The 26,431-nt window shown below is 42.0% G+C and overlaps 1 protein-coding gene across 8 annotated transcripts in view; it reads right to left on the minus strand.

The window, feature by feature from the left end:
• The window catches only part of DPH6 (diphthamine biosynthesis 6), a 403,785-nt gene that overhangs the window by 257,496 nt on the left and 119,858 nt on the right, over positions 1–26,431 (minus strand). For all 8 annotated transcript variants that reach the window (XM_045016405.1, XM_045016404.1, XM_045016406.1 and 5 more), the window contains exon 6: positions 14,174–14,235. In XM_045016405.1, the coding sequence (XP_044872340.1) occupies positions 14,174–14,235 (62 nt within the window). The remainder of the gene's footprint in view (positions 1–14,173; positions 14,236–26,431) is intronic.

The raw sequence follows: 26,431 nt of genomic DNA on the forward strand, positions 1-26,431 counted from the left end.
AGTATTCCTGAGTATGGAGAGTGTTAGTTAAGCTTTCAGTTTTCTTTAATAAGTATTTATTTTAAAATATTTTAACAGATCTGGATGACTTGAGTCATCACCTTAGCATAAAGAACACCAGGGACTCTGAACACAGACATAAAAAAAAGAAAGTAGTACAAAGAACTTAATCCTTTTACAGGATCAGAGATCACATTTTTAATCATAGCCCTTTGACACTGAATATGAAGCTGGAAAATGTTAAATACCATTTTGCTTGCACTCTTTTCAACCTTTTATTTCTGAAAAATATCTAATAGCTCAGACAAAGATGGTATCTGTCATAAAATTCTACATGACTGTTTACTCATTTTGTGATGGAAAATTCAAATCTCATCTTTAATAAAGATAAAATTATCTTTTTAAAGCCAAAGTTATCACAGGCATTTCCTTCCTAAAGAGAGAATATCTCCATGTGTAAAAATAACCAAACATACATTTAATCAAGCCTTCATTTTCAAAAATTATACTCCTGACATACAAGACAGTTTCACCTGTCAAAAAGTGCAGCAAGGTTTTTATAGGACAAATCTATCAAAAATAATTAATGTTGATACAATAAGAATGGACAACTTACAAAACAGTTAGTCAGAACCTTTTATTCTTTTTCATGCCAAGAGCGTCTGCTGCAATGAATACTAAATAGAGCTACTGAAAAATAAAACTAATACACAGGTTTGTTTGTCTTAAAAAAACAAAAAACCTATGAAATGCGTGTATTTTTGAGGAACAAAGAAGTTGGATATTTTTACAGGTGTAGCCTAGCTAAAAATATTTCACAGTGACAATAAGGAATGAATGTTTACTGTGTAAGTTATTTCTAAACTTGATGATTCTGCTTTTAAGCCTTGAGTACTGTGAGTTCTTCCTGGAAACCAACATCAAACACTTCAAAGCTGAGAGTCTAAATTTGCTGTCCTTGTTGGGAAATCCCAACTTTCAGTGCCATTGGGCTTAGGATCATATTTGGTCCTGAACATTCTAAACTCCCAGTGAAGTCACTAGCAACTGAAGATACTTAGCACCTCAAAGGATCAGGCTCTTAATGTGCCTTTTAGAAGTAAAAGAAGCTGAGCAATATTTTTCAAGCTGCCATCAGTGAGACAGGAACCAGCTTTCAAATACTTTAAAACACTAACATTTTTTACAGACTTGTGTTATCTTGTTTTGCAAGCTAGATCTGACATGCATAATAAATGTGACAACTCAATAAGAATAACTTTTAAAGCTAAACCTAAATTTCATGAGAGGGGGATCTTGCCTCATAGTTGTAATGGGTCAAAACAACCTCACCTCTCATTATATTTACAAATTACATCACTCAAGAAAAGTTGATATCCAGTCCAATTCTAAACCTAAAACAAATACCAGAGTAACATGGAAACAACTTTTACACTAGATGAAATCCAGCATCAAACAAAGATACAAATAAATCTTTGATTACGTATTCAAAGTGAAGCCCACATAGTCAATACGACTCATCCTCCTGCTATCCTGACCATGATACTGCAGGGTGAAGGCAGAGTTTATCACAGAATTTTAGTAGTCAGAGATGGGAAAGGCAATTCAATTACTGAATCCAACCTGCTGCAAGGGCAAGATTTTATAGCTCCCAGTCAGAGAACATATCAGGTATTAAACCTTCCATACACTTCATCTTCACCAACAGGCCAACAAGTAATAATTAAATTCTGGTGCAACTGTTCAAACCACAAACAATTTCTAATTCTGTCAAGGAAAAATACTGTACAAGCAAATATTACTGTTGCGTGCATTTGATTTTGATTTTTAAAAAGTTCTACATAGATTAGGGTTCTTGGCATGTTGCCAACAGAGCCATCTCGTTTAGCAAGGATTGGGCACCTTTGGTACAAGGGAACTAGTTGGACAAGAACACAAATATAATCATCTCAATTTAACATAATTAATCAATACCTAGCTATTTAGAAAAAAATAATTCAAGAACTTTCCTTGTCACAATGAAATAATATAATTATTTTACTGTGCTGATAAAAATGACCCACGATTATGGCCCTACTTAACTTGCAATATTGAGGAAATTTCAGATTCTGCAATATTAGGCTTCCACCATAATTTTGACAGCAGGAGTCCTGGCCACCACAGGGCTGAGAGTGGGCTCCCCTGCTGTCAGCCCGAGTGGCCACTCTCAGCCCTGAGCGGCCAACAGTGGGATCCCGCACTATCCAGCCCCCTGTTCTCACGCTCAGCCCCAGACCTCCACACCAGCGGAAAATTGCAGAAAAGTAATAATGGACTCTATTACCGCAAATAATAAAGTCTGTTATTACTTTTCTACAATTTTCCATGGTTTGTCCACAACTCAGCTGCAATTTTTTGACAATCATCCTGCAATTCACATAGAAGCCACAGAAGAACATCATTTCACTCATAACCTTAATCTTCAGGATATAAATCAGAAAAGAACGTACCGTATATACTCTTTCATAAGACGAATTTTTTTAGTAAAAAAGGGAAGCACCAAAAAATGGGGTCAGCTTATGAACGGGTATAGAGAGGGAGGGGTGGGACACAGCCCCTTCCCTCAAGAGAAGGAGCAAGAAGAGGCAGCACAGCCAGCAGAGAGAGAAGGGAAGAGGCAGGGCCAGAGAGTCTCTTCACTTCCGGCCACACTGCTCTCCCCACAGCCTCCGAAGCAGCTGCAGTTCCGGGGCTGGCAGGCTGCAGGTGTGCCACTTGGCCCCGTCCCCAGCCCCCGGCAGGGAGTTGCCGGTGGGTGCTTAGCCCCCACCAATTTTTCCTATGCTCTGGCAGCTTTTTTTTTTTTTCCCTGAGCTGGCTCTCGTTTTTGTTTTTTGTTTTGCTCTGCCAGCAACACACTTTCCCCACCTCGTGTCCCAATATTTCATGTCTCTTATCTGGTCACCCTAAACAGGAGGCTCCAAGGAGCAGCTCCAAGGCAGAGTGCAGGAGCAGCACATGGCAGTGGTGGAAGGGCCAGCTGAACTGATGGCAACTGATAGCCTGCTGGGTGGCTTGCTGCACAGGGAACTTAGGGGAACGGGAGTTGTTGGGAGGCTGCCGGTCCACCCTGGTTCCAAGCCCACACCAGCTAGCTGCAATGGGCTGCTCTTCCTGCAAGCAGTGGACAAAGCAGGCGGCTGCCAAACGACATTATAAGGGAGCATTGCACAACTTTAAACAAACATGTTCTCTAATTGATCAGCAACGTAACAAGGAAATAACACAGGAGTCAGCAACCTTTCAGAAGTGGTGTGCCGAGTCTTAATTTATTCACTCTAATTTAAGGTTTTGCGTGCCAGTAATACATTTTAATGTTTTTAGAAGGTCTCTTTCTAAGTCTATAATATATAACTAAACTATTGTTGTATGTAAAGTAAGTAAGGTTTTTAAAATGTTTAAGAATGCAGAGCTCCCCAGACCAGTGGCCAGGACCTGGACAATGTGAGTGCCACTGAAAATCAGCTCATGTGCCGCCTTCGGCACACGTGCCATAGGTTGCCTACCCCTCAAATAACGTTAACCAGGACAACTTTAAGTGAAGAGTTACTGTAGTGGGTTCATTGGGGTGTACTGTTTTCTATTGCTCTAGGCTGAAGTTTTGATGTCAGAAAAATAATACTTTAGGACCATGCTCTAAATACTGACCTATGACATCAAAATAATTGAAATTTGTGAATTAATTTTGAAATGTAATCATCAACAGACTACTTTCAACCAACCATGAATCAATAAAAATACCATATAGGTAACAATCTTGTGCGGAAATGCCTTACATATTCATCAGTGGCACTTTTCAGGCAGTGAGGGTTGATAATTCTTCATGGAAAGAAAGTCACTTAATTTTTAAATAAATGTTTTAGGTTTTAACTGGGTAACAGCATTCTCTCAATAATATAGGGTGGCAACATTCTCCTTTTGCTTCACTCTGCACAAATTGGAACCCTAAAGGGAGCTGCAGGATAATTACTACTACAGGACTGGGACATATATGGCTCAATAGACTCCACTCTGAATGTAAGGAAGGGAAAGTAGCCCTCTGGCAAAGAGATTTCAGAGATAGGCAGGTCGCGAAAGAAGGAATCTTAAGACCAGCCAAGCTGAGAGAAATAAGGCTAAGCTAGAAGTGCCTGGCACTCTGACACCTTCTTTACAGAGGTAATTGCCACCAAAACCGATGTTTTCATTGACAGCAATTGCAGGAGAAAGGCTAAAAGGGGGGACACATCAATATGAAGTTTATGTCCCATAAAGGTAATGAATTGGACACTGAAGAGTACACACTGATAAGACCCTTTAAAAATCCAAATATCAAGGGCTACAAAAAAAACCCATCCACTGGTGGGGTGTATTGCAGAAATGGCTGCTAAATGGACTCTCACTGAACTGACACTATACAGGTAGTCTAGTATATGTCTAATGTCTGTATTATCAGGAGATAGCTGATGAGATTCTGCCCAGATTGAAAACCTTTTGTATTTTGCTGCATAAGTGACTCTGGTGGAATTTTTTCTGCTGTTTACCGGAATGGCTTGGACTTCTCAGCAGCAAACTCTTTCTTCCTGGCTCAACCAGAGATCATCCATGTTGTTAGGCAAAGAGATTGCAAGTTTGGGTGCTGTGATTTGCCTTGATTTTGAGACAAAAGATCCTCACCCAGAGGTAGTGATATGGGTGGATGAATGGAGAGTTGATGTAAATCTTTGTTTCAGCACTGCCTTGGCCAAGTAAATGCTATGAAGCTGCTTTGTCTCTTCTGAGCTTCCTGATCATCCTAGGAATCAGAGGGACTGGAGGAAAAACGTACAGCAAATGGCTCAACATGGAAGGCATCTGTGTCAGAACCTGAAAGAAAATCTCTTCCATTTGGTGTTTAGAGTGGTTGCAAGTCTGTTATTGGGTATTCCCACTCATGGAAGCTTCCTTGCAGAACACCCCTTTTTATTGAGCATTTGTGATGGTCTATGAAATTCCTATTGAGGGAATTCACAACAGTGTTTCTCAGCCCTGGGAGAAGAAAGGCCTTTAGGAAGATACTGTTCTTTATGCAGAAGTGGACTGCTCTCTGGCACAGCTGAGGTGACATTGCACCTTCCTGCTTGTTCCGATAAAACATAGTAATGGCATTGTCAGTGAGAACTTGAAAATGAACATCTCACAGGCCCGATACCTCAAAGTTCCTGTGTATTTATATGAAATGAAAGTTCCAGAGGCATCCAAAGGGCTTGAACTGAAGTTTGACCAGATGGGTCCCCAACACCTAGTGGACACGTCTCCTATCAATGTCATAGTTGGCTCTGGTGGCAGGAAAGGAACCCCTATGCATACATTCGTAGGGTCTCACCACCAATTCAGGGACTTACACACTTATAGGGTATGCAAATGAGTATGTCCAGCAAATGTCTGCTTGGTCAATAGCCAGGCCTGCAGACATATGAGGGGAATTCTGGCATGTTAAGTCATGTACATGCACAAGACCATATGTCCCAAGAGCTGTACACAAGAATGCACTGTTGTTCTCAAGTTACTCTTGAGCTCTCAGACAGAGACTATGAACTGGAACCTGTTCATCAGGAATCGTGGCACTGATATCAGTCCCTATGAAACTTATTTGCTGTGTTTGATGTAATTTTGATTGCTGTACATGCAGTTTTAGACCTAGACAACAGAACAGATGTCTGAGAAGAGGATGCTGTTATGGATGGAAGACCTAGCCAATCGCCTAGGACAGGAAATATTTGAACTCCTAAATGGCACAGATGGTCTGCTATCGCTATCATAAGCTTGGAAAACACCCTGGGGCTAACAATAGGCTGAAGAATAGCACTGTGTATTGGTAGTGCATGATGGGTACCATGAATTGAAGATATTTTCAGTGGCTGGGATGTACTTCCACATGTCAAGAAGCATCTTGCAGGTCACTGGCAAACACCAATTTCCAGTCTCCAAGGAAGGGACAACAGATGCCATGGTGACCATCCTAAATTTCATCTTTTTGATAAATTCAATCAGATTTCTTAAAACCAGAATGGGTCAAACCCATCTCTCTTTGTGAGAATCAGGAAGTAGCAGGAAAAGAAGCCTTTCCCTCTGTGCTGGTAAGGAACTTCCTCTATTGCCCCCAATTCCAATACAGACGATAATCCTTGATCTAAAATAGTCTTGTAAGACAGGTTCCTGAAAAGGTATGGGGAAGGTGGACTGGGGAAAGGGAGGAGGGTGAGCTGTATAATGTAACCCTCTTTTTCTGTGCTGATGACCCACTTGTCTGATATAATCGCTGCCAATGCATCGTAAAAGAGAAAAAGGTACTTCCACAATAGAGGGTTTGGATGTATGTAGAAGATGAAACATTGTCCTCAACTGAGATATCAAAATGACTGCTTCAAAGTAATCAAAGTCTGGTGTAGAAAGGTGTGTTGTGGACAATGCCAATGCGTGATGCCTAGGAGACTTAGCTCATCTTCTAGAGGCATCCTGAAATCTCTGATGATGGTAAGATCTGTACTCTGTTTGGGACTTGAACTGCTTCCTCTTTGTTACTGGAGTGTAGATAGCCAGTGATTGAAGGGCAGCGCAAGAATTGTTCAACATATACATGGCTAGGCAGCCAGAAGGACCCTCTGGGATGCATTGCCTTCTTGAGAAGATGTATTTTAAGGAGGAAATCCCTCTGTTTTTTTCATTCTTGTCTCAAAGGGGGTACAAATAGAACATTTGTCCCTCATGTCGCTCACCTAAGAAGATTAGACAACTTTTGTACTTATTGCTAAGAGGAGACATTGCCCTGCACATGACACGTTTAAAACTTGGGGATTTCTCCATAGTGAATCTCAATTTAAACTAATTTACTCACTACACTAAATTAACACTAAACTAAACTAACCTACAACTATATACAAGATTTTTTTTTCTTTTTTACAAAGGCTGTCTAGCCAAAGCTCAGAAGCAGTAGGGAGCTCCACCTCTCACCATGAGCAGTAAGAAGGAACTGAGGGGGAAGCAGCAACCATGCCCCTTTATTCCCTTGGCTCTCCCCTATCTAATGTCTCTTCTCTTCTTCCCCTCTGCTCGTATCACTTTGGTTACTATGGGAAATGTTTCCCAAAGACAAAGGGTTTAAATCGTAACCTTTGGTTTAACCTACCTTTCTCAGAAAGCTCATTTCACAGCCAAACTCCACCAGCAAAAAGGGCTAATACTTTGGTTTGATAAAGACTTCACAAGTTAAAGTAAGTAAATAGCTTTTTATACCTGCTATTAGTGGTATCTCCACTGCGGACAGGGAGAGAGGAAAATAGTGTTTTGGGGTTTTTTTATGCAACAATTCAACCCTGATGCTTTTGCCTCTGGTCACAGAACATCAGAGTTGGGGCAAGAAGGTAGCATCACAGCCACATATATGTAATTTTCTCCTCTGCAATATGGCACAATGACAGCACTGCAGGCCCATTCTGTCACTCTCCACACCAGGAGACTCTTGATTTTAAGTGCTTTTTCATGGGCTGAGCCAGAATCTCCCAAGGAAAGAATAAGAAAACAGGAAGTGGCACTCTCTACATTTAAACATGACTAGCCTCTACAGACTCAGCTAGATTAATCTAATATATGGCTGGAGCATAAACCATAGAGACTAGAGGTGGGTGTTTATAAAATCATTCACTCTTCTTGCCTATCAGAAATCAGAGCGCAGAGACAATGGGGTATTTTGGGGGCAGAGTGCCTCTGACTCTGTAACTGCAGCCACAAGGGGTTTTCACAGTGGGAGTGTGACCTGGAAAGAAAGGGTGGTTCAGTGGTTAGTGTGTTAGCCTGGGACTTGGGAGATCTCTGTTCAATTCCCTCCCACACCAGAGATTTTACGGGTGGCCTTAAGAAAGTCACCTCTAGTGGGATTTTCAAAAGTATCTAAGCAAGTTAGGCACCCGACTCACATTAATTTCAGTGTGAGTTAGGTGCCTACCCTGCTTAGGTGCTATTCAAAAAATCCCAATAAATACATATCTGCATCTTTAGGTGACTAAACACCTTTGAAAATCTGGCCTATAGTCTCTATGTGCCTCAGTTCCCTCATCTGTAAAATGGACGTACCTCACAACCTAGCTGACAGAAGGCTTACATATATAAAATCTTGTGAGGCACTCAAATAGTGCAGTCATGGTGGGTTATATAAATACTTCAGATATACAGGACTGGGATGAGAGGAGCACAAACAGTAGCAATGAAAGAGGAGAGCCTGGAGATGGCCTCTATTATCACAGCTCTTAGGGAACTGGGCAGGTAGGTCTGAAAGGGCTCCTCAGAAAGAGATATTCTGCCCCAAGAAAACCAGGAGCCTCTGGGCTCCTCCTGCCTTCAGGGGTCTGTGAGAGCTGCAGCCTTATTAATGGAGTTAATGTGATATTTTCCTTGATTTGGCTGAGGCATCATGTCCCCTCTCTACCTCCTCACCATGTCTGGGCTCTCTCCTTATCCCTTCGTGTCTGTCAGTGTTCCTGATGTGAAAGACCTCATCAGGTTGCTAGAAAATAAGTTTTTAAAAATCATAAACCCAAGCATTTATCTTCAGTTTGTAGTTAATGCTTCAGTTTCACTAGGTCAAAGGCACCTATCTAGTAAAAGTAATTTATTTGTGCTGACTTTTATAGCATGCATACCACAAAAAGAGCTACAAAACAATGTTAGCTGTGTAAGCTTCCTCATGCTGTCCTGCCAACTTATTTCAGTACTCTGCTGGAGGGGTACCCTGGTAAGAAGTTAATTCTGTCCTTTATACCCATTCAGTCCTTGCCTTTCTTTTGAGATGGTCAACAAGGAGCCAACTGTAAAGAGTTTTTGTGATCCATCAACCAGTATACTCTAGGAGCTGCAATGAGACTGCCAACTCATTTTACACAGGTCATTCATTGAACAGACATCAGACAGCAATGACTTCTGGTCACTACTACTATGTGCTACATTCATAGCAGTGACCTAGAGGTGAAATGTTCTCTACTTCATTACCAGCTACATTATGCTCCAAGCTCACATTTTTGGTAAGTATTACTCTGAAACTTTGGATACCATAGACAACAAGGACTGGGAAAAATGTGTGAGGCAAATAAAATAATCAAAAAGGACTAACACCACCATTATTTTTCTCTCTCTCATTCACACATACAAAGTAAATATTGGAAATATGTTTTAGCCTATACGCAAAATTATTTAAAATCAATTATTGAATGGTCATGCAAGAGTCTGAAGACACAATTATTATGTTTTTAAAAATACTTCCCATTTTCTTATTCACAAAGGGGTAAGCTCCTCAGATCGTGTAACTGGTCATAGAGCAGCGGTTCCAAACTGAGGGTCAGGACCCCAAAGTGGGTTGTGACCCCGTTTTAATGGGGTTGCCAGTACTGGCTTAGACTTGCTGGGGCCAAAACCAAAGCCTGAGGGCTTCAGCCCTGGGCAGCAGGGCTCAGGATACAGGCCCCCCGCCAGGGGCTGAAGCCCTCGGGCTTTGGCTTTGGCCCCCCCACCTGAGGTGGTGGGGCTCGGGCGGGCTCAGGCTTCGGTCCCCGCTCCTGAGGTTGTGTAGTCATATTTGTCGTCAGAAGGGGGTCGCAGTACAATGAAGTTTGAAAACTCCTATCACAGAGCTATTGGTCATGGAACAATGCCAGTGTGCAGTAGTTGAGGATCTAGCCCTCTCTGTTCACAAGGATGAAGTTTCTATTGTGGAACAACATAGATAAATTTGCTGTCACTATTATGCAACTAATTAATATCTTGACACTTAAATTAGATATGAAAAATAACATAGGAAAGGCTTACTTATTGTGTGTGTTTCTCTCCCTCTCTCCTGCTTCCACCTCTCACTTTGTTTCTTGCCAGAGACACCCTTCTTGCTCCCAGAGATTGGTCAGCTCCATCCTACCATCTTTCCTCTTATTTTCTGGGCTCACTGACACACCACCCCATTTCTGGGGCATCTTCCCACTCCTATTAATCTAGCAGGCTTCCAACAGCCAGGCATTATTCCTCTACTCTCCCTCACCAAGTACCCCAAGCGCCAGTTCCTTTTGCTTCTTGTACACAGTCTGAGTTGAAGTACATTAGTCATAACTGCATGATCACCACAAAAGTATCTTATTACTTCATTTGCAAACAGTTATCAGGATCTTGTAGAAACAGCTTCTGCATAATGGAAACATTGTTTTTAAGTGAACTTCAGAGGTCAGTGGGGAAAAAAATAAACCACTTTAGTGTTTATTATGGTCTTAAACTGCATATAACTGTCTATCATTACCTTTGGCCCCAAAGAGTCTCCAAATAATGAATGTAGTGAATTTACCATTCCCAAGCCATCTCCACTGCATCCTGTGTAGTACATACACGTACCTAACACATGCTAGTCAATAAACCTGCTTCCCAGAGAGAGGTTTCTTTTTTGTTGTGCTAAACAAATGCCAAAGTCTTAACTTGTACTGATTTGGTCAGGACTGCACATGGATTCTCATTTGTATACCAAGCCTCAAATGCAATATGAGCTAGTGGGCATTACTTGGGAGCCCACCACACACAGAAGACAAGGGGCAAAAACTGAATCAGCAATTATATATTGCAACAGTTATGTTTCTGGGCAGGGCCGCCAGAGGATTCAGGTGTCCTGGGGCAAAACAATTTTGGGGACCCCTTCCATAAAAAAAAGTTGCAATACTATAGAATACTATATTCTTGTGGGGGCCCCTGCAGGACCCGGGGCCTGGGGCAAATTGCCCCGCTTGCTGCCCCCACCCTCTCCCGGGTGGCCCTGTTTCTGGGCAGATGTTATAAAATCTAAAGCTATCCCAGGAATGTAACCGGCAAGTGGTAAACACAAGGAGCTAGCTAGTGGTTCGAGCACCAGATTGGGAGTTGGTAAAATTGGGTTCTAGTCCAAGTTCTCTCACTAACTTCCTATGCTGCTTTAGCCAAATCATTTCACCTCACAGCAACTCAGTTTCCTTATCTGTAAAACTCATGGTACAGCACTGTTTCTTTGTTAAACTTAGTGGTGTATTTTAGCTTCCAAGAAACATAGTTGGTTATGATGATATTCTATTCAGCAAAGTTATTCACATAATTCCTAAAGGAAAACCTTCTTGACAAACACTCAAGTCACAAAGAAGTTTGAACATCTGTATAAGGCTTGGTGATGGCTTTGCGTCTGTGTTGCGGCATCCATCTTTCATTCTGCAACCACACAACTCCACATGACATACAATTAAATACAGAAAACCAGGTTCAGATGCGCAATCTTTAGTTCCTCAAAATAGTGAACAACACATCTAGGTGTTGTGCTTCATGTTCAGGAGAACGAAAAATCCAGCCAAATGATTATCTAATTTTAGTCTGTGTAAGGAAAAGAGTCCCGTCAATGCTCTTGGGGACATTAGTTTCTAGTGGAAAGGAATGGATTGTGTAATTATATACTTCAGGACAAATCCTTCCCGCTACATCCCTACTTCAATTCTGGTGGACCTTTTAGCAGTAAAACTGTTGCAGTTGAACTTGTTCAAAGAATCACAGAATCATAGAATATCAGATTGGAAGTAGGGTGACCAGACGTCCCGATTTTATCGGGACTGTCCCGATATTTGCTTGTTTGTCCCGCGTCCCAACCAATGTTAGGTTGGGACATTGGACAAACAAGCAAAGGGTCCGGGGCCCGGAAGGGCTCGCGCCCTCCCCCACCCCGACTCCGCCCCCTTCTTCCTCCATTGGATCCCTCCCCAAATCTCTGCCCCATCCCCGCCCCCTCATTGCCCCATTGGCTCCCTCCCCAAATCCCCGCCCCCATCCCTGCCCCATTGGCTCCCTCCCCAAATCCCTGCCTCTTGCCAAGCACGCCATGCCCAGGAGACGCAGGAGAGTGCGGGGCCGGGGTGAGTGTGAGTCCGGCCTGGCCCCGAGCAAGCAGGACTCGGGTGCAGTATCTGGAGGGAGAGTAGGGGGCGGCCCGCGGGGCCAGGCGGCAGCTGTTCTCCCCACCTGGGCAGCGGGACTCGGGAGCAGCCGCTGTTGCAGCTCCCACTGTCGCGGGGGGAGGAAGTGGCCAAGCATGTGGCACTCGGTGGCAGTGGCTTTGGCGCCCGGGCCCGAACCCCCTGAGCCCGGGCCTGCTGCGGGGACCCAGCAGCGCGCATGCTGCGCCCAGCCCCTGGCCAGTCGCATCTGGGCTGGCTGCCCAGCTGGTGCAATCCCGCAGCGGAGGCATTGGCAGCCCAGCCCCGTTTGTTCCCCTGCGGGACCCAAGCGGGATGTGGGGGCTGGGGCCTGCTGCCTCCACTCTGGGGCCACCCGCGGAATTGCACCAGCTGGGCAGCCAGCCCAGACGTGACTGGCCAGGGGCTGGGTCCCCACAGCAGGCCCGGGGGGTTCGTGGGCGCCAGAGCCGCAGCCGCCGAGCTTGGCCAGCGGCTGCTCCCTCCCCCCGCAGTAGTGGGAGCTGCAGCAGCGGCTGCTCCCGAGTCCCGCTGCCCAGGTGGGGAGAACAGCCGCCGCCTGGCCACGCAGGCCACCCCCTACTCTCCCTCCAGGTACCGCACCCGAGTCCTGCCTGCTGGGGCCAGGCCAGACTCACACTCACCCCGGCCCCGCGCTTCCCTGAGTCTCCCAGGCCTCCCTCCAGCGCTTGCGGAGGAAGGAGGAGTCAGGGTGATCTGGTCACCCTAGTTGGAAGGGACCTCAGGAGGTCATCTAGTCCAACCCCCTGCTCAGAGCAGGACCAATCCCCAACTAAATCATCCCAGCCAGGGCTTTGTCAAGCCTGATCTTAAAAACCTCTAAGGAAGGAGATTCCACCACCTTCCTAGGTAACCCATTCCAGTGCTTCACCACCCTCCTAGTGAAAAAGTTTTTCCTAATATCCAACCTAAACCTCACCCACTGCAACTTGAGACCATTACTCTTTGTTCTGTCATCTGGTACCACTGAGAACAGTCTAGATCCATCCTCTTTGGAACCCCCTTTCAGGTAGCTGAAAGTAGCTATCAAATCCCCCTCTTCTTCTCTTCTGCAGACTAAATAATCCCAGTTCCCTCAGCCTCTCCTCATAAGTCATGTGCTCTACCTCCCTAATCATTTTTGTTGCCCTCCGCTGGACTCTTTCCAATTTTTCCACAATTGGATGAATGGTGGGGAGGATTTGGGGAGGCTGCATATGGTCGATAATTCTGGGGCTAAGTGCATGCTCCAGTCTTTCCAAGATGACCCCTTTCAGTGGAGCAGGCTTTGGAGGTTACTCCAGCCAATAAAATGTTGTAGCATATAGGCAGGAGGTTTCCTGCCTAGATTTTTCTTTTTCAGATAATCTCAGTGCCAAGACAAGCTACGGAGACCATACTGAGAAAAGAGTTCCCTGTAAATGAAGTGTCAGGTTAAATATTGTCTATATTTGGATGCTTAGCGTACAGTATCCCTGTTAGTTAAAATTAGAAAACTTATTTTTTTTAAAAATTAAATAAATCAACTATATTCTAACTACAATACATACTCTTTACTCTTATTTCTAAGAGAGTTGGTGACTTTTGATGGAGTCATCACCCTTGATGCTATGGGAAAGGAAACAACCACTTATTCCTTCTTGAGTTTTCCAGCCCACACCTTCCCAGAAAACCCTTAAAATTAATCTTTACTGTTGTGCACACATCACATCTGCTTCAGAGCACAAAACTGCTTCATATAGATTCCCAAATACATGGTTGCCACTTCAAACTCCAAAATGTTTTATTTCTCAGTACTGATACTTATCTAATTCTGACAGTCCCTGTCATGATCAGCCACTTTAACATTACTTTTGGGTATTTAAGACCATCATAATTACCTAAAAGTCAGTTTGCCCTTAATACTGAGGGTTCTTATCCTCTACCTTACTTTTCAAAACGTACAATATGACACCTCTTGCCAACTGACTTTAACAGGAGTTCCATTCTCATATGAAGTACACAGAAGATGTCTATGTCTTTTGTAAAACAAACTTTAGCCTAACACCTTGTTTTTGAAAGTAACTGTTTCTAGAATTAAGTTAATATTATTAAGTGAGCTTCTATATATATAATTTCTCTTTTGAAACACTGCATATTTTGAGCATGCTTTAAGTGATACTTACCTCCAAAAGATAAGGCTCCATTTGATCCAATGTTTTTCCTAGATGTTTATCTGGATCTAAACCTGCCAAGATATATTAAAATATATTTAACAAATAAAATAAATGAAAGTAGTTTAGACATCAAAGTGGACTTTTTTTGTAACATTGTCCTTTGGAAGTCAGTTCCTGTATATTTAAAATCATTTTGATCCTAAAGTAAATGTACTAAGCTGGAATTCTCTCACTTATTCCCTTTGGGCAACCAGTTTCCATGCTTGTAAAAAATAAGGCTCATTTCCTTTGCACTGTGTCAACTGGAAAATGTATTATTTTACTTTATGATTTCATTTCTAAGAAACTTCATCAAGCACAAGGGAATATAGATAATTCAGGTTCATAATAATAAAATACTACCACAGTCTGTGCAAGTTTATGTATTTAGATACAGTAGAACATCAGCGTTACAAACACCTCAGGAATGGAGGTTGTTCATAACGCTGAAATGTTCGTAACTCTGAACATTATGGATATTCTTTCAAAAGTTTACAACAGAACATTGACTTAATACAGCCCTGAAACTTTACTATGAAGAGGAAAAATGCTGCTTTGCCCTTTTTTCATAGTTTACTTTTAATGCAGTACTGTACTATATTTGCCTTTTTTTTTGGTCTTGGCTCTTCTGTTGCCTGATAGTGCACTTCCGATTCCAAATGAGGTACATGGTTGACTGGTCAGTTTGTAACTCTGCTGTTTGTAACAGTGAGGTGCTATAAAAAAAACCCTAATTCTATAGTTCCCCCACTATTCAGAAGTGACAAATTTGCCAATGCACCCCTACTATTTTCTTTTACATATGCCTTTGCCAAGCCATATGTATGTGTAACTCTCTCTCTCTGACACACACACACACACATAGCATAAAAGTGGTTTATACTTGCAGTGTCTCTTCAGTTTGGAAGGTGGGGGCTCCTTTGTTGCTCCATTTCTTTTTGTAACTTTGACTTTTCTTTTAAGTGTTTTTGATGTTTGTGTGTTTCCATTTTTCATTTTGACTGAACAGTTATGTTTTCATTGAGGTGTAAATATTAATGATGAGCTTCTTTTTTGTAAATGGAATCATTTAACTGGCTGCCTTTGCTCCTGCATTAGCTTTTTGCCTTTGTGTTTTGTCAACAGACATATCACTTTAGGCTGTGATGTAGTCAGTTCTTGGGAGCAGAGCACACAACTGGAGCTAGTCAGTATTTGGATGGAAAAATATTCATGTCCAATAGCGCCTCAGAACCTGTTGTGAGAGGTAACTTTTCTCCTTCTCAGTCAATACAAAAAGAAAAGATCCCAGTTATCTCTGAGGAGACTCTATGCTACTGGAAGGGTCATCTTTCAGCTGAAACTTTAAAAAAACAGAGGTCCTAACTACTTGAAGTTAATAAAAATCCAGTGGTGATTTTTGAAAGAGGAGGAATGCTGGCAAAATTACCATCTGAATAGTTACATTCTGCCAACTGTACCTAAATTATTCAATATTTTTTACTGGACATAGTATTTACCCTTATTTCCTAGGCTACATTGTTTCTGCCATCAGAGATGACTGCATTTCAGGAGCGGATGAAGCAATATCTATAGCAGGGATCAGCAACCTTTCAGAAGTGGTGTGCCAAGTTCACTGTAATTTAAGGTTTTGCATGCCAGTAATACATTTTAACATTTGTAGATGGTCTCTCTCTATGTCTACATTATATAAACTATTGTTGTATTTAAAGTAAATAAGGTTTTTAAAATATTTAAGAAGCTTCATTTAAAATAAAATTAAAATGCAAATCTTATCAATTTAGTGTGATCCTTGTCTGGGGTTCCAGCCACCAGCCCCGCTCAACCTGCTGCCAGTCCGGGGTCCAGCCACTGGCCCTGCTCAGCCCGCTGCTGGTCTGGGGTTCTGCTCACTCAGCGGGCTGAGTGGGGGGCTTGAGTGGCTCAGTCCGCTGCCAGTCAGGGTCCCAGCCGCCAGCCCTGCTCAGCCCGCTGCCAGTCTGAGTGAATGGAACCCCAGGCTGGGACCTCAGACCGGCAGCTGGGACCTCAGACCGGCAGCAGACTGAACCGCTCAGCCCACTGCCGGTCTGAGGTCCCGACGCCACTCAGCCCACTGCCAGCTGAGTGAATGGAACCCCAGACTGGCAGCAGGCTGAGCAGGGCCAGCAGCTGGACCCCAGACCAGCAGTGGGCTGAGCGGGGCCGGTGGCCGGGACCCCAGACCAGCAGCGGGCTGAGCCGATCCCGGCCACTAGCCCCCCTCAGCCCACTACCAACCTGGGGTTCTGCTCACCCAGGCCAGCAAGAGGCTGAGTGGGGCCGGCAGCTGGAAGCCCAGACCAACACCCCACTGAGTGCAGCCGGCACTCCAGTCTGGCAACAAACTGAGCCACTCAGCCCACCGCCAGCCCCACTCAGCCTGCCGCTGGCTGAGTGAATGAAACCCCAGGCCAGCAGCGGGCTGAGCGTCTCAGCCCACCGCCGCTCTGGGGTTCCGGCCGCCGGCTCCTGCCCTGCCAGGGTCTCAGCCGCCGGCCTGCTCAGCCCACTGCCAGCCTGGGGTTCCCTGAGGGTCCCCAGACCAGCAGTGGGCACTGAGTGGGGCTGGCGGCCAGGACCCCGGCTGGCAACGGGGCAACAGCTGGAACCCCAGAGCGGCTGTGGGCTGAGCCACTTAGCCCGCTGATGCGTGCCATCAAAAATCGGCTCACCTGCTGTAGGCTGCCGACCCCTGATCAACTGTATAGCCCGTAAAGCACTTTGGGATCTTTCAATAAGAAAGTCACTATATAAACGTAAGATATATTAATAATATTAATTAATTATTATTATAATAAAGTTTTTGCTCATTTCAAGTAACTGGCATACATTCAAATTTGTTGATAACGGACTCAGTTTATTTAAAATTCTGTGAAGCTGAAACAATTTAAGTAAGTTAGATTTTAAAACATTAAGGAAGATTTTAAACATTTAATTGAAGCATATTGCAAATTATTTCACAACCTGAGGGAAGTGCTTTAAAGACTGCTTAATAGCTAAAATGGAAAAAGTCACTTTTTATTCTGTATGTCATTAATAGAGTGAAACTTCATGTTTATATAGATTTGAGAATGTAATCTGCATCTTTGGATAAGATGCTATCCAACTATGACTGTGGCCAATATGAGAATCATTTTAAAATATTTTAATTTTATTTTGGGGGTTATATCTGGCACAGCAAGACAATCTTGGTTCCACTGAAATCAATGCCAAGACTCCCGCTGATTGTAGTTGCACAGGAGCAGGCCACCAGTGCATTATTTCTAAGCATTCAGATCTGGGTTGGAGATTCAGTTATCTGTTAATTAGTTGTAGAACAGGAAGAGATTTCTATATGCTTTATTTTCAATTTCTTTTAGTATTTGTAAATTTTTGATTCGTTCTTTTAATTTTCATCAATGAAATACTGTTTCTGCATTTTTGTATTTTTTATGTTTACCATCTTTTTTTTTTTTCCCCTTTGGTCTAAGTTTGCCTGCTTATTTTGAAACTTTAGATCCGGTCACCTGTGCTGGCAGATTGTGTCCATTTTGCATATTTTTATTTTTTATTATTATTTTAGTAATAGGGAACCATACACGTATTACCCAAAATGCATTAATTTATGACAAGAAGATATAGTTCACAATTATGTTACAAATATAGAATATATGATAGGGTTAGGTGTTATAAAGATTTTACCACTACTGTTTTGGAAGGAAAACATTATTCATGAGTGGTACAGCCGCAACTGGGGCAAGTTTTCCAGAAAAATGGTAATAAAACTTTATTGCCCCCATTCCTTCACATATTTTGTTTATACAATGCATTTTTTGTCTTTTGTTTGCTTATTGTTTTTGAGCTTACTTTGCTTTTTGCCATGAAGTGCTATAGCAAGAGACACAATGTTATGGACAGAGATGAGCAATATCCACAGCGATGCAGAAAGTAAATTTATCTAATGGTTTTCAATTTATGCAATGATCATGGAGCTAAGGAGATTGTAACTATCATAACCACCATATTTACATGGTATAACCAGATGCCTACATATTTCCTATGGACCAGATCCTTATCCCATCACAGTCAATGGCAAAAAACCTATTGGCATAGATCCTCAGCTGATACTCTGGAATAACTCCACTGACTTCAATAGAGATATTCCAGTTTACACCCATTTAGTATCTGAATCTGATTTTAATGGATCCAGGATTTGGCTGTATACTTGTTTGCTACTAAGATAACATACCAAGGAGCTATATAACCTTCTACACATTTCCATCCACATTATACCCAAATGGACTGTGTATCAGCACGCTACCTTTCTTTTCTGAAAAAAATCACCCCAGTTTCTTTAATAAACCTAATATTTTCTCTTAAAAATTTAGCATGGAATATGCATGCTACAAATATGTGACACAATAACAAATAGATACAGAATCATAGAACTGGAAGAGACCTTGAGAGGTCTTCTAGTTCAGTCACCTGCACTCAAGGCAGGACTAAGTATTATCTAGACCAGTGCTTCTCAAAGCCGGTCTGCCACTTGTTCAGGGAAAGCCCCTGGCAGCCCGGGCCAGTTTGTTTACCTGCCGCGTGCAGGTTCGGCCGATCGCGGCTCCCACTGGCCGCGGTTCACCGCTCCGGGCCAATGGGGGTTGCGGGAAGTGGCGCGGGATGAGGGATATGCTGGCCGTCCTTCCCGCAGCCCCCATTGGCCTGGAGTGGCAAACGGCGGCCAGTGGGAGCCACGATCGGCCGAACCTGTGGACGCGGAAGGTAAACAAACTTGCCCTGCCAACCCGGGGCTTTCCCTGAACAAGCGGCGGCCCGACTTTGAGAAGCACTGCTCTAGACCATCCCTGACAGGTATTTGTCTAACCTGCTCTTAAAAATTCCCAATGATGGAGATTCCACAGCCTCCCTAGGCAATTTATTCCCATGCTTAACCACTCTGACAGTTAGGACATTTTTCCTAATGTCCAACCTAAACCGCCCTTGCTGCAATTTAAGCCCATTGCTTCTTGTCCTATCCTCAGAGGTTAAGGAGAACAATTTTCCTTCTGCCTCCTTGTAACAACTTTTATGTACTTGAGAACTGTTATCATATTCCTCCTCAGTCTTCTCTTCTCCAGACTAAACAAACTCAATTTTTATTATTTTACCTCATAGGTCATATTTTCTAGATCTTTAATTATTTTTGTTGCTCTTCTCTGGACTTTCTCCAATTTGTTCATATCTTTTCTGAAATGTGGCACCCAGAAAGAGACACAATACTTCAATTGAGGCCTAATCAGCACGGAGTAGAGTGGAAGAATTACTTCTCGTGTCTTGCTTACAACACTCCTACAATACATCCCAGAATGATGGTTTGTTTTGTTTTTTTGGAACAGTGTTACACTGCGGACTCATATTTAGCTTTTGATTCATTATGACCCCGCAGATCCCATTTCACAGTATTCCTTCCTAGGCAGTCATTTCCCATGTTTTACGTGTGTGCAACTGATTGTTCCTTCCTAAGTGGAGTACTTTGCATTTATCCTTAGTGAATTTCATCGTATTTACTTCAGACCATTTCTCCAGTTTGTCCAGATAATTTTGAATTTTAATTCAATCCTCCAAAGCACTTGCAACCCCTCCCACACTTTATAAGTGTACTCTCTATGCGCTTATACTGTTGATGAAGATGTTGAACAGAATCGGATCCAAGACCAATCCCTGTGGGACCCCACTTGATATGCCCTTCCATCTTGACTGTGAACCACTGATAACTATTCTCTGGGAACAGTTTTCCAATCAGTTATGCACCCACCTTATAGTAGCTCCATCTAGGCTGTATTTCCCTAGTTTGTTTATGAGAAGCTCACGCGAGCCGTATTAAAGTCAAGATATACCATATTTACTTCTTCTCCCTATCCGCAAGGCTTGCTACCCTGTCAAAGAAAGCTATTCAGTTGCTGTGAGACAATTTGTTCTTGACAAATCCATGCTGACTGTTACTTATCACTTTATTATCTTCTAGGTGTTTGCAAACTGACTGCTTAATTATTTGCTCCATTATCTTTCCAGGTACTGAAGTTAAGCTGACTGGTCTGTAATTTCCCAGGTTGTCCTTATTCCACTTTTTATAGATTGGCACTATATTTGTGAAGAATGCATATCACATCATATCACTCATAAGTTTCACAGCTTCCCACAGGCATGAAGAAAACTATATTTGTCTGTTTGGCACACATGAATTCAGAATAGTTTTGAAACGTACAATGATAATGTAATATGTACACAATCTACAAATAAACCCATATTGTAGGAAGCACACAGGATTAAACTTGCAATATATTCTAAGGCTATGTTAAAATCTGTGAAAATGCAATGTCACCGTGCTTTCAGTTTCTATGTATAGCTTCCTCTTATCTAACAAGTTTAATTTTTCTTAGGAAAAATATGTATTTCCTTTGCAGTTTCATTCAGTTTAGAAGTGGATCCTTTCCAATGAAATCTATATGGGGAGTGGATATAAACTGTGGTTTAATAAAGGCCTTAAGAACCAGATGAATTTACAGTACCTTCAAAACCAGTCACTTGCAAATTGTGATTGTCTAGTGGTATACATTTAATCTAGGAAAGCTCTCATAATCAGTCAGATGCAATTACCAATCCTGTTTCTACTATCAATGTAATGAACTATCAATATTTATATATAATCATAAATCACAGAACCCAACTTAACTTTAACTATTTGGTATTTCTTTTTCCGTAAAGAAAGGTATAGATTACTTTAGAGTCTCATAACAATTCAGATTAAAGCAGAAGAAAACACTATAAACCCTTACTACATGTTATTTAAGCACATCATACAGATTCTTTCTCAGTGTGACCAGCTCTGAAGAAAGCTGGATGGGTGGATAAACCCACAACTAGGCCCAAACCCTGGATAACTACACAGAATTAAGAAATTAATTAGGAGGAAGAACCATAATTTGCAGAGCTGACATCTATTTTACTTTACTTGCATGTATCAACGGGAAGCAATTACGATTCAATTAAAATATTCAATTTTATTACTTTACTGACTGACCTTGAAGTTAATGCCTGTTTTATTTAATTGCATCATCTATGAATAAATGTTAACCCTAGAATGTTATGCCCCATTATTTTCAATGCATTTTTCAATTCCCAAATTGAATTATATCAGTTAATTTATTATCTGCTGTCAAGAAACCAAGTGAGGCTTTATTTCTTTGAGACTGTCCAGTATATGATGAGAGAAACATCATGAAAGATTTGATAATGCTGTTTTTAACACTGCCCAGTAAAATGAATTGTGCACTCATCTCAACTTTTGTGGCCAAGACTTTTATTGTAAAATCAGTATGCGGTAGTACAAATGGTGTAATCACTTTGAGAAGCAATTTCTAGTCCATCTGTAATTCCTGATAAATTCATTGACAAGAACTGAATATCTTCTTGCATTAGTCAGCAAGGACTGCAGAGCAATCTTTTGTTAATACCCACTTTGCACAATGCCACAAAACAACTGCTAGAATTAACTGCAACATTGTAAAAGGACTTATACAGAAATTTACCAAATTTCAGTCCTCACACTGTTGTGCATAAAAATGCATAAAATGTACAGATGACCACTAACAGTCAAGCATTTCAGAAGTGAAAAGTCAGAGTGCATTACATGACTGCAAAATATATTTTAAATTGTTCATTTTGTTCACACATACAAGTATACCATAAAGTCTTAAAATTAAATCCACACTCTCGTAGGTACATTTTATGATATAATTTAAAAAACCCTCAAGGCTCTGTTTTCATAACATGATGTTCACTTAACAGAAAATGTAACAACTCATTATATCTATGAAAACATAGTTTGAAAAAGATCTTCTCTTGAATGCATGTTTTGGAATTTAAGTGACTATATGCTTTTAAATGAAATATTTTAATAGACTAAATCCCAATGTTTTTCCCTTTATTTCAACAAAGAATAATCCTAAAAGAAAATCAAAGTACCATATATACTCGATCATAGGCCGGTTCGTTTATAAGATGATCCCCCCCAAGATGGATAAGTAAAAATGGAAAATTTGTATGACCCATTCATAAGCCGACCCTATAATTCAGGGGTCAGCAAACTTTGGCTCCTGGGCCATCAGGATAAGCCACTGGTGGGCCGAGATGGTTTGTTTACCTCGAGCATCTGCAGGCACGAAGGTAAACCTAAGTAAACAAAGTGTCCCGGCCCGACAGCTGCTTTCCCTGATGGGCTGGGACAGCAACTGCTGGTGAAATTATTTGGGGGGACAAGCTGGGGATAGGGGAGTAACCCCTGTGACCACCCCCCACATGACCCCACCCCTGGCCCGGGACCCCCACACTCTTCCCATCCCATTCCTTCCCACCTTATCTGGGGAAGGCCAGGGGAAGATGTCTCTGGCCTGGCTGGAGCTGCCCCAGCTGAGGCTGCTTCCCCAATCAGCCATGCCTATTGACTCCCCAGGACAGCCCTTTCCCTGGGCTGCTTCTACCTCCTCAGGGCTGGAGCGGGTGACCACCCCACTACAGGGAGCCATTCCATACCCCTAATCATTTTTGTTGCCCTTTTCTGAACTTTTTTCAATCTCAATATATCTTTTTGAGATGGGGCGACCACATCTGCATGCAGTATTCAAGATGTGAGCGTACCATGGATTTATATAGAGGTAATATGATATTTTCTGTCTTATTATCTATTCCTTTCTTAATGATTTCCCAATATTCCGTTCGCTTTTTTGACTGCCGCTGCACATTGAGTGGATGTTTTCACAGAACTATCCACAATGACTCCAAGATCTCTTTCTTGAGTGGTAACAGCTAGATTTAGACGCCATCATTTTATATATAAATAAAGTTAACGTTAGTTGGGTGGTATAATGTGGGCAAGTTGATATATAATGGAAGACTGTGTAACAATGATGAGTGGGATGGATTACCTGACATTTAATTTCTGAAAATATTAACTTTTTTAAAATGTTGAATTTTTGTAAATGTATATAAAGGGGAAAGGTGCAAGAATATGTTAGCTCCATTAAAATATATCTTCCACCTTGATTCTTTTTAAATTATTGTATAATATAATTTAATAAACTTAATTTGACTGTGTTCTTCTACGGGATAATGTACCCAAGTGTTAGAATTATGCCAAGGCTGAATGTAGAGATTCCAGAACCCTTCTAATGATAGGTGGGCAAGCTAAATATAACTGCCCTCTTCTAGGCCAGTTCTGCTTTATACTTTCCAGGGTAATCCAGTTCTAAAGAAGCTTTTCAAAAGTTAATATAATATTTCTAAATGAGAATAAAATATGATATCAAATTTCAGAATTCTAGCTGGTAAAAGATCCTAAAACTCTTCATATTAACAGATTGAATTTTATCTTTACTCTCTAATGAGTCTTTAGAACATCAAAGCTAATTTTCTTCCAGTAACATCGAGGATTTCAAAGCCAATTTAGCCTGGCCACGTAGGTAAAGGAAACCTCTCTAAAAAGTGTAAATCTTTGAAGAAATTTTTGATTGTTTCATCAACTGACAAAACAACATTTTTTCAGGAAAATATTTTTTAAAGCATTAAAATGTTTATGGTTTAGAAAAAGGTTGTAGGGAAATTTTATTTAGTACTGGCTAACTCTGTATGTCATCCATTTTCTGTGCTCCCATCACACAAAACAAAATTTAATACAGTACGTGCTGCAGTTCATCAGGAAGCAGGTTGGGAAAATATGGTTAACACAAAAACTTTTATACTGGTAGGCTATAATCAGTTTTACTCAGTCATCACAAAAGCTGACTAAAACCTTAAAAGAACTTCTGACTGGTGGGGCTGGTAGTAGTAAATATTATTAAGATTGTCTGACATTTCCCATTATAAGACCCCCGTTTTCAGATGTTTATAACTTTGGCAACCTTTTAACTGTTCAGCAAGGACTCCACGCTGGGTGTCTGCCTTAATCTAAGTTTTTATTTTTTTTCTGAAATTTCATTCAAAACAATTTGTACGTGTCAGAGAACAAGGTTGGGAAAAATAAAGTAATTTTCCCTATGTAAAAAAATTCTGTCATTCTTTTCTTTGAAAAGTTCTAGCACCCTCATGCCGTGGAGCAGTGATTTTAAATTTGGCAGAGGAGAGGCCATTGTATCAGAGACATGCCTTTTGCCAGCTCTGTGAAAATGGATGCAAATCTGGCCAATTTATAAGCTTTTCAAAAGTCACAATTTGCACATCCTCAGTATAAAATTCTTCAATTTTAGCAATTTAAATCTGCAAAGATTGCACTGACCATGCTCAAGCTTCTCTGAGCTCCTAGTGCTGACCAGACTGTGCATGTGTCATCTCCACAGAGCAACTGACCATGCTCATTCTGACTTTCAGTGTAATAGCTGCTCTGTGCTGGGCAATGAAACTGAGAGCAATGAGCCTGTATCTTCTGTGCTCTCAATGATGACACCAGGAGTAGGAAGCTCCCTTAGTTTAATACAGAGGGAAGAGAAAGGAGTAGATTTGGACTCTATCTGTCAAGATTGGGGCTGGGGAAGGTGGCAAGGGAGTAAAACTGGGACTGACTGGGCATGGAGACTGGGACTAACGCTGGGAAGGGGTTGAGGGGAAGTTGGGAATATTTAGACAAGGATACTGGGACTCTAAGTGGGGAGGCTGGAATTGGGAGCCATTGAGGAAAACAGACCCTTGCTTCATTCAGTGCACAGGATGGAGTCTCTTAATGAGCAGCTATTCAATATTCTGTTTATCCTAATGGTTCAGTGTGTGACCCCAAGGTTTATATATTGAACCCTACTCTGAAGGCAGAATTATTAATTTACTGGGTTTTTCTATGGTGCTCATCACTATGATATCTGAATGATTCACAAACATCTATTAATTTATTTTCACAAGACCCCGGTAAGGTGAGAGGGTGGCATTATTCCAATTTTACAGATGGGGAACTGAGACATTGTAAAGTCAAAAGTATCCAATAATTTTGGATGTTGTATCCGAGACACCTATGACCCATTTTTTCAGAGTACTTAGCATTAGATAGCACTTTATAAGTTCAGCTAGCCCCTTTGACTTCAGTTGCAGTTAAGTGCTTAGCACTTTTGCAAATCAGACACCAGGCTCCAAGAAACCAAGGAACACTCCATTAATGACTCCCTGTAAAGAATCAGGTTTAACTGACCTGCCGAGCATCACACAGGAAATCTGTGGCAGAGGCAGAGAGAGCATCCAGTTCTCCAAAGCAGCATTAAATTATTTTAACCAAGAAAATGTTCTCTCTCTTTCTGCAGTTCTCAGCCTTAGTCACTACACACATTCCAACTTCTGCAACAAATGAGCCAAGTGGTCAATAGACAACAAAACCCTCATTCATCCTTAGAGCAAGTCCATCCTGTGCTCTGAATGAGGCAGTGAGTCTGTGGAAAAAACTGTATGTAATCATGTAATTAAACTCTATACCAGGGATCAGCAACGTTTGGCACGTGGCCTGCCAGGGTAAGCCCCCTGGCGGGCTGGGCCGGTTTGTTTACCTGCCAAGTCCACAGGTTCGGCCGATTGCAGCTCCCACTGGCCACGGTTCGCCGCTACAGGCCAATGGGGCTGCGGGAAACTGTGGACAGCACAAAATTTTAATGTGGGTAAAACGAGGGATGTGTTGCGGCAAGTAAACAAACTGGCCGGGCCCGGCCCCTACATTAAAAAAATTCTTACAATTTTTTCACAGAGAAGTTCTAGCATCTCTATACTTTGGAGCAGGAAATTAAAATTTGGCAGGGGTAAGGGGAGTAGATGTTACCAAACTGCTAAGGATGTTCCTTTTACTATCCCTATGAAAACCCACCCAAATTATAAACCTGTGAAAAATCACAGTTTGCACATGCTTAGAAGAGACTTGTTAGAGGTTGGCAGATAAATTCTCTGAAGATACAAACTGCTCAAAGGTGCTCCATCCCCTCACAGAGTATATATACCAACCGGACTGCGCATGCACCATCTTCACAGAGCAACTGAACATGCTCCAGCCTAGTATTGCAGGGGCTGAGAGCAAGACTTTCCCTACAATTCCTCCTTCCAGCAGCCCGCGGTTGTTGAGGTGCTAGGCACCTGAACTGGGAAGAGGGAGACTGTATATGTATCAGCTGCCTTTGTTTTACCCATCTCTGCTTAAGAGTTATCAATGCCTCT

This window comes from Mauremys mutica, chromosome 4 (assembly GCF_020497125.1).
Source record: "Mauremys mutica isolate MM-2020 ecotype Southern chromosome 4, ASM2049712v1, whole genome shotgun sequence".
Taxonomy (NCBI): Eukaryota; Metazoa; Chordata; order Testudines; family Geoemydidae; genus Mauremys; species Mauremys mutica.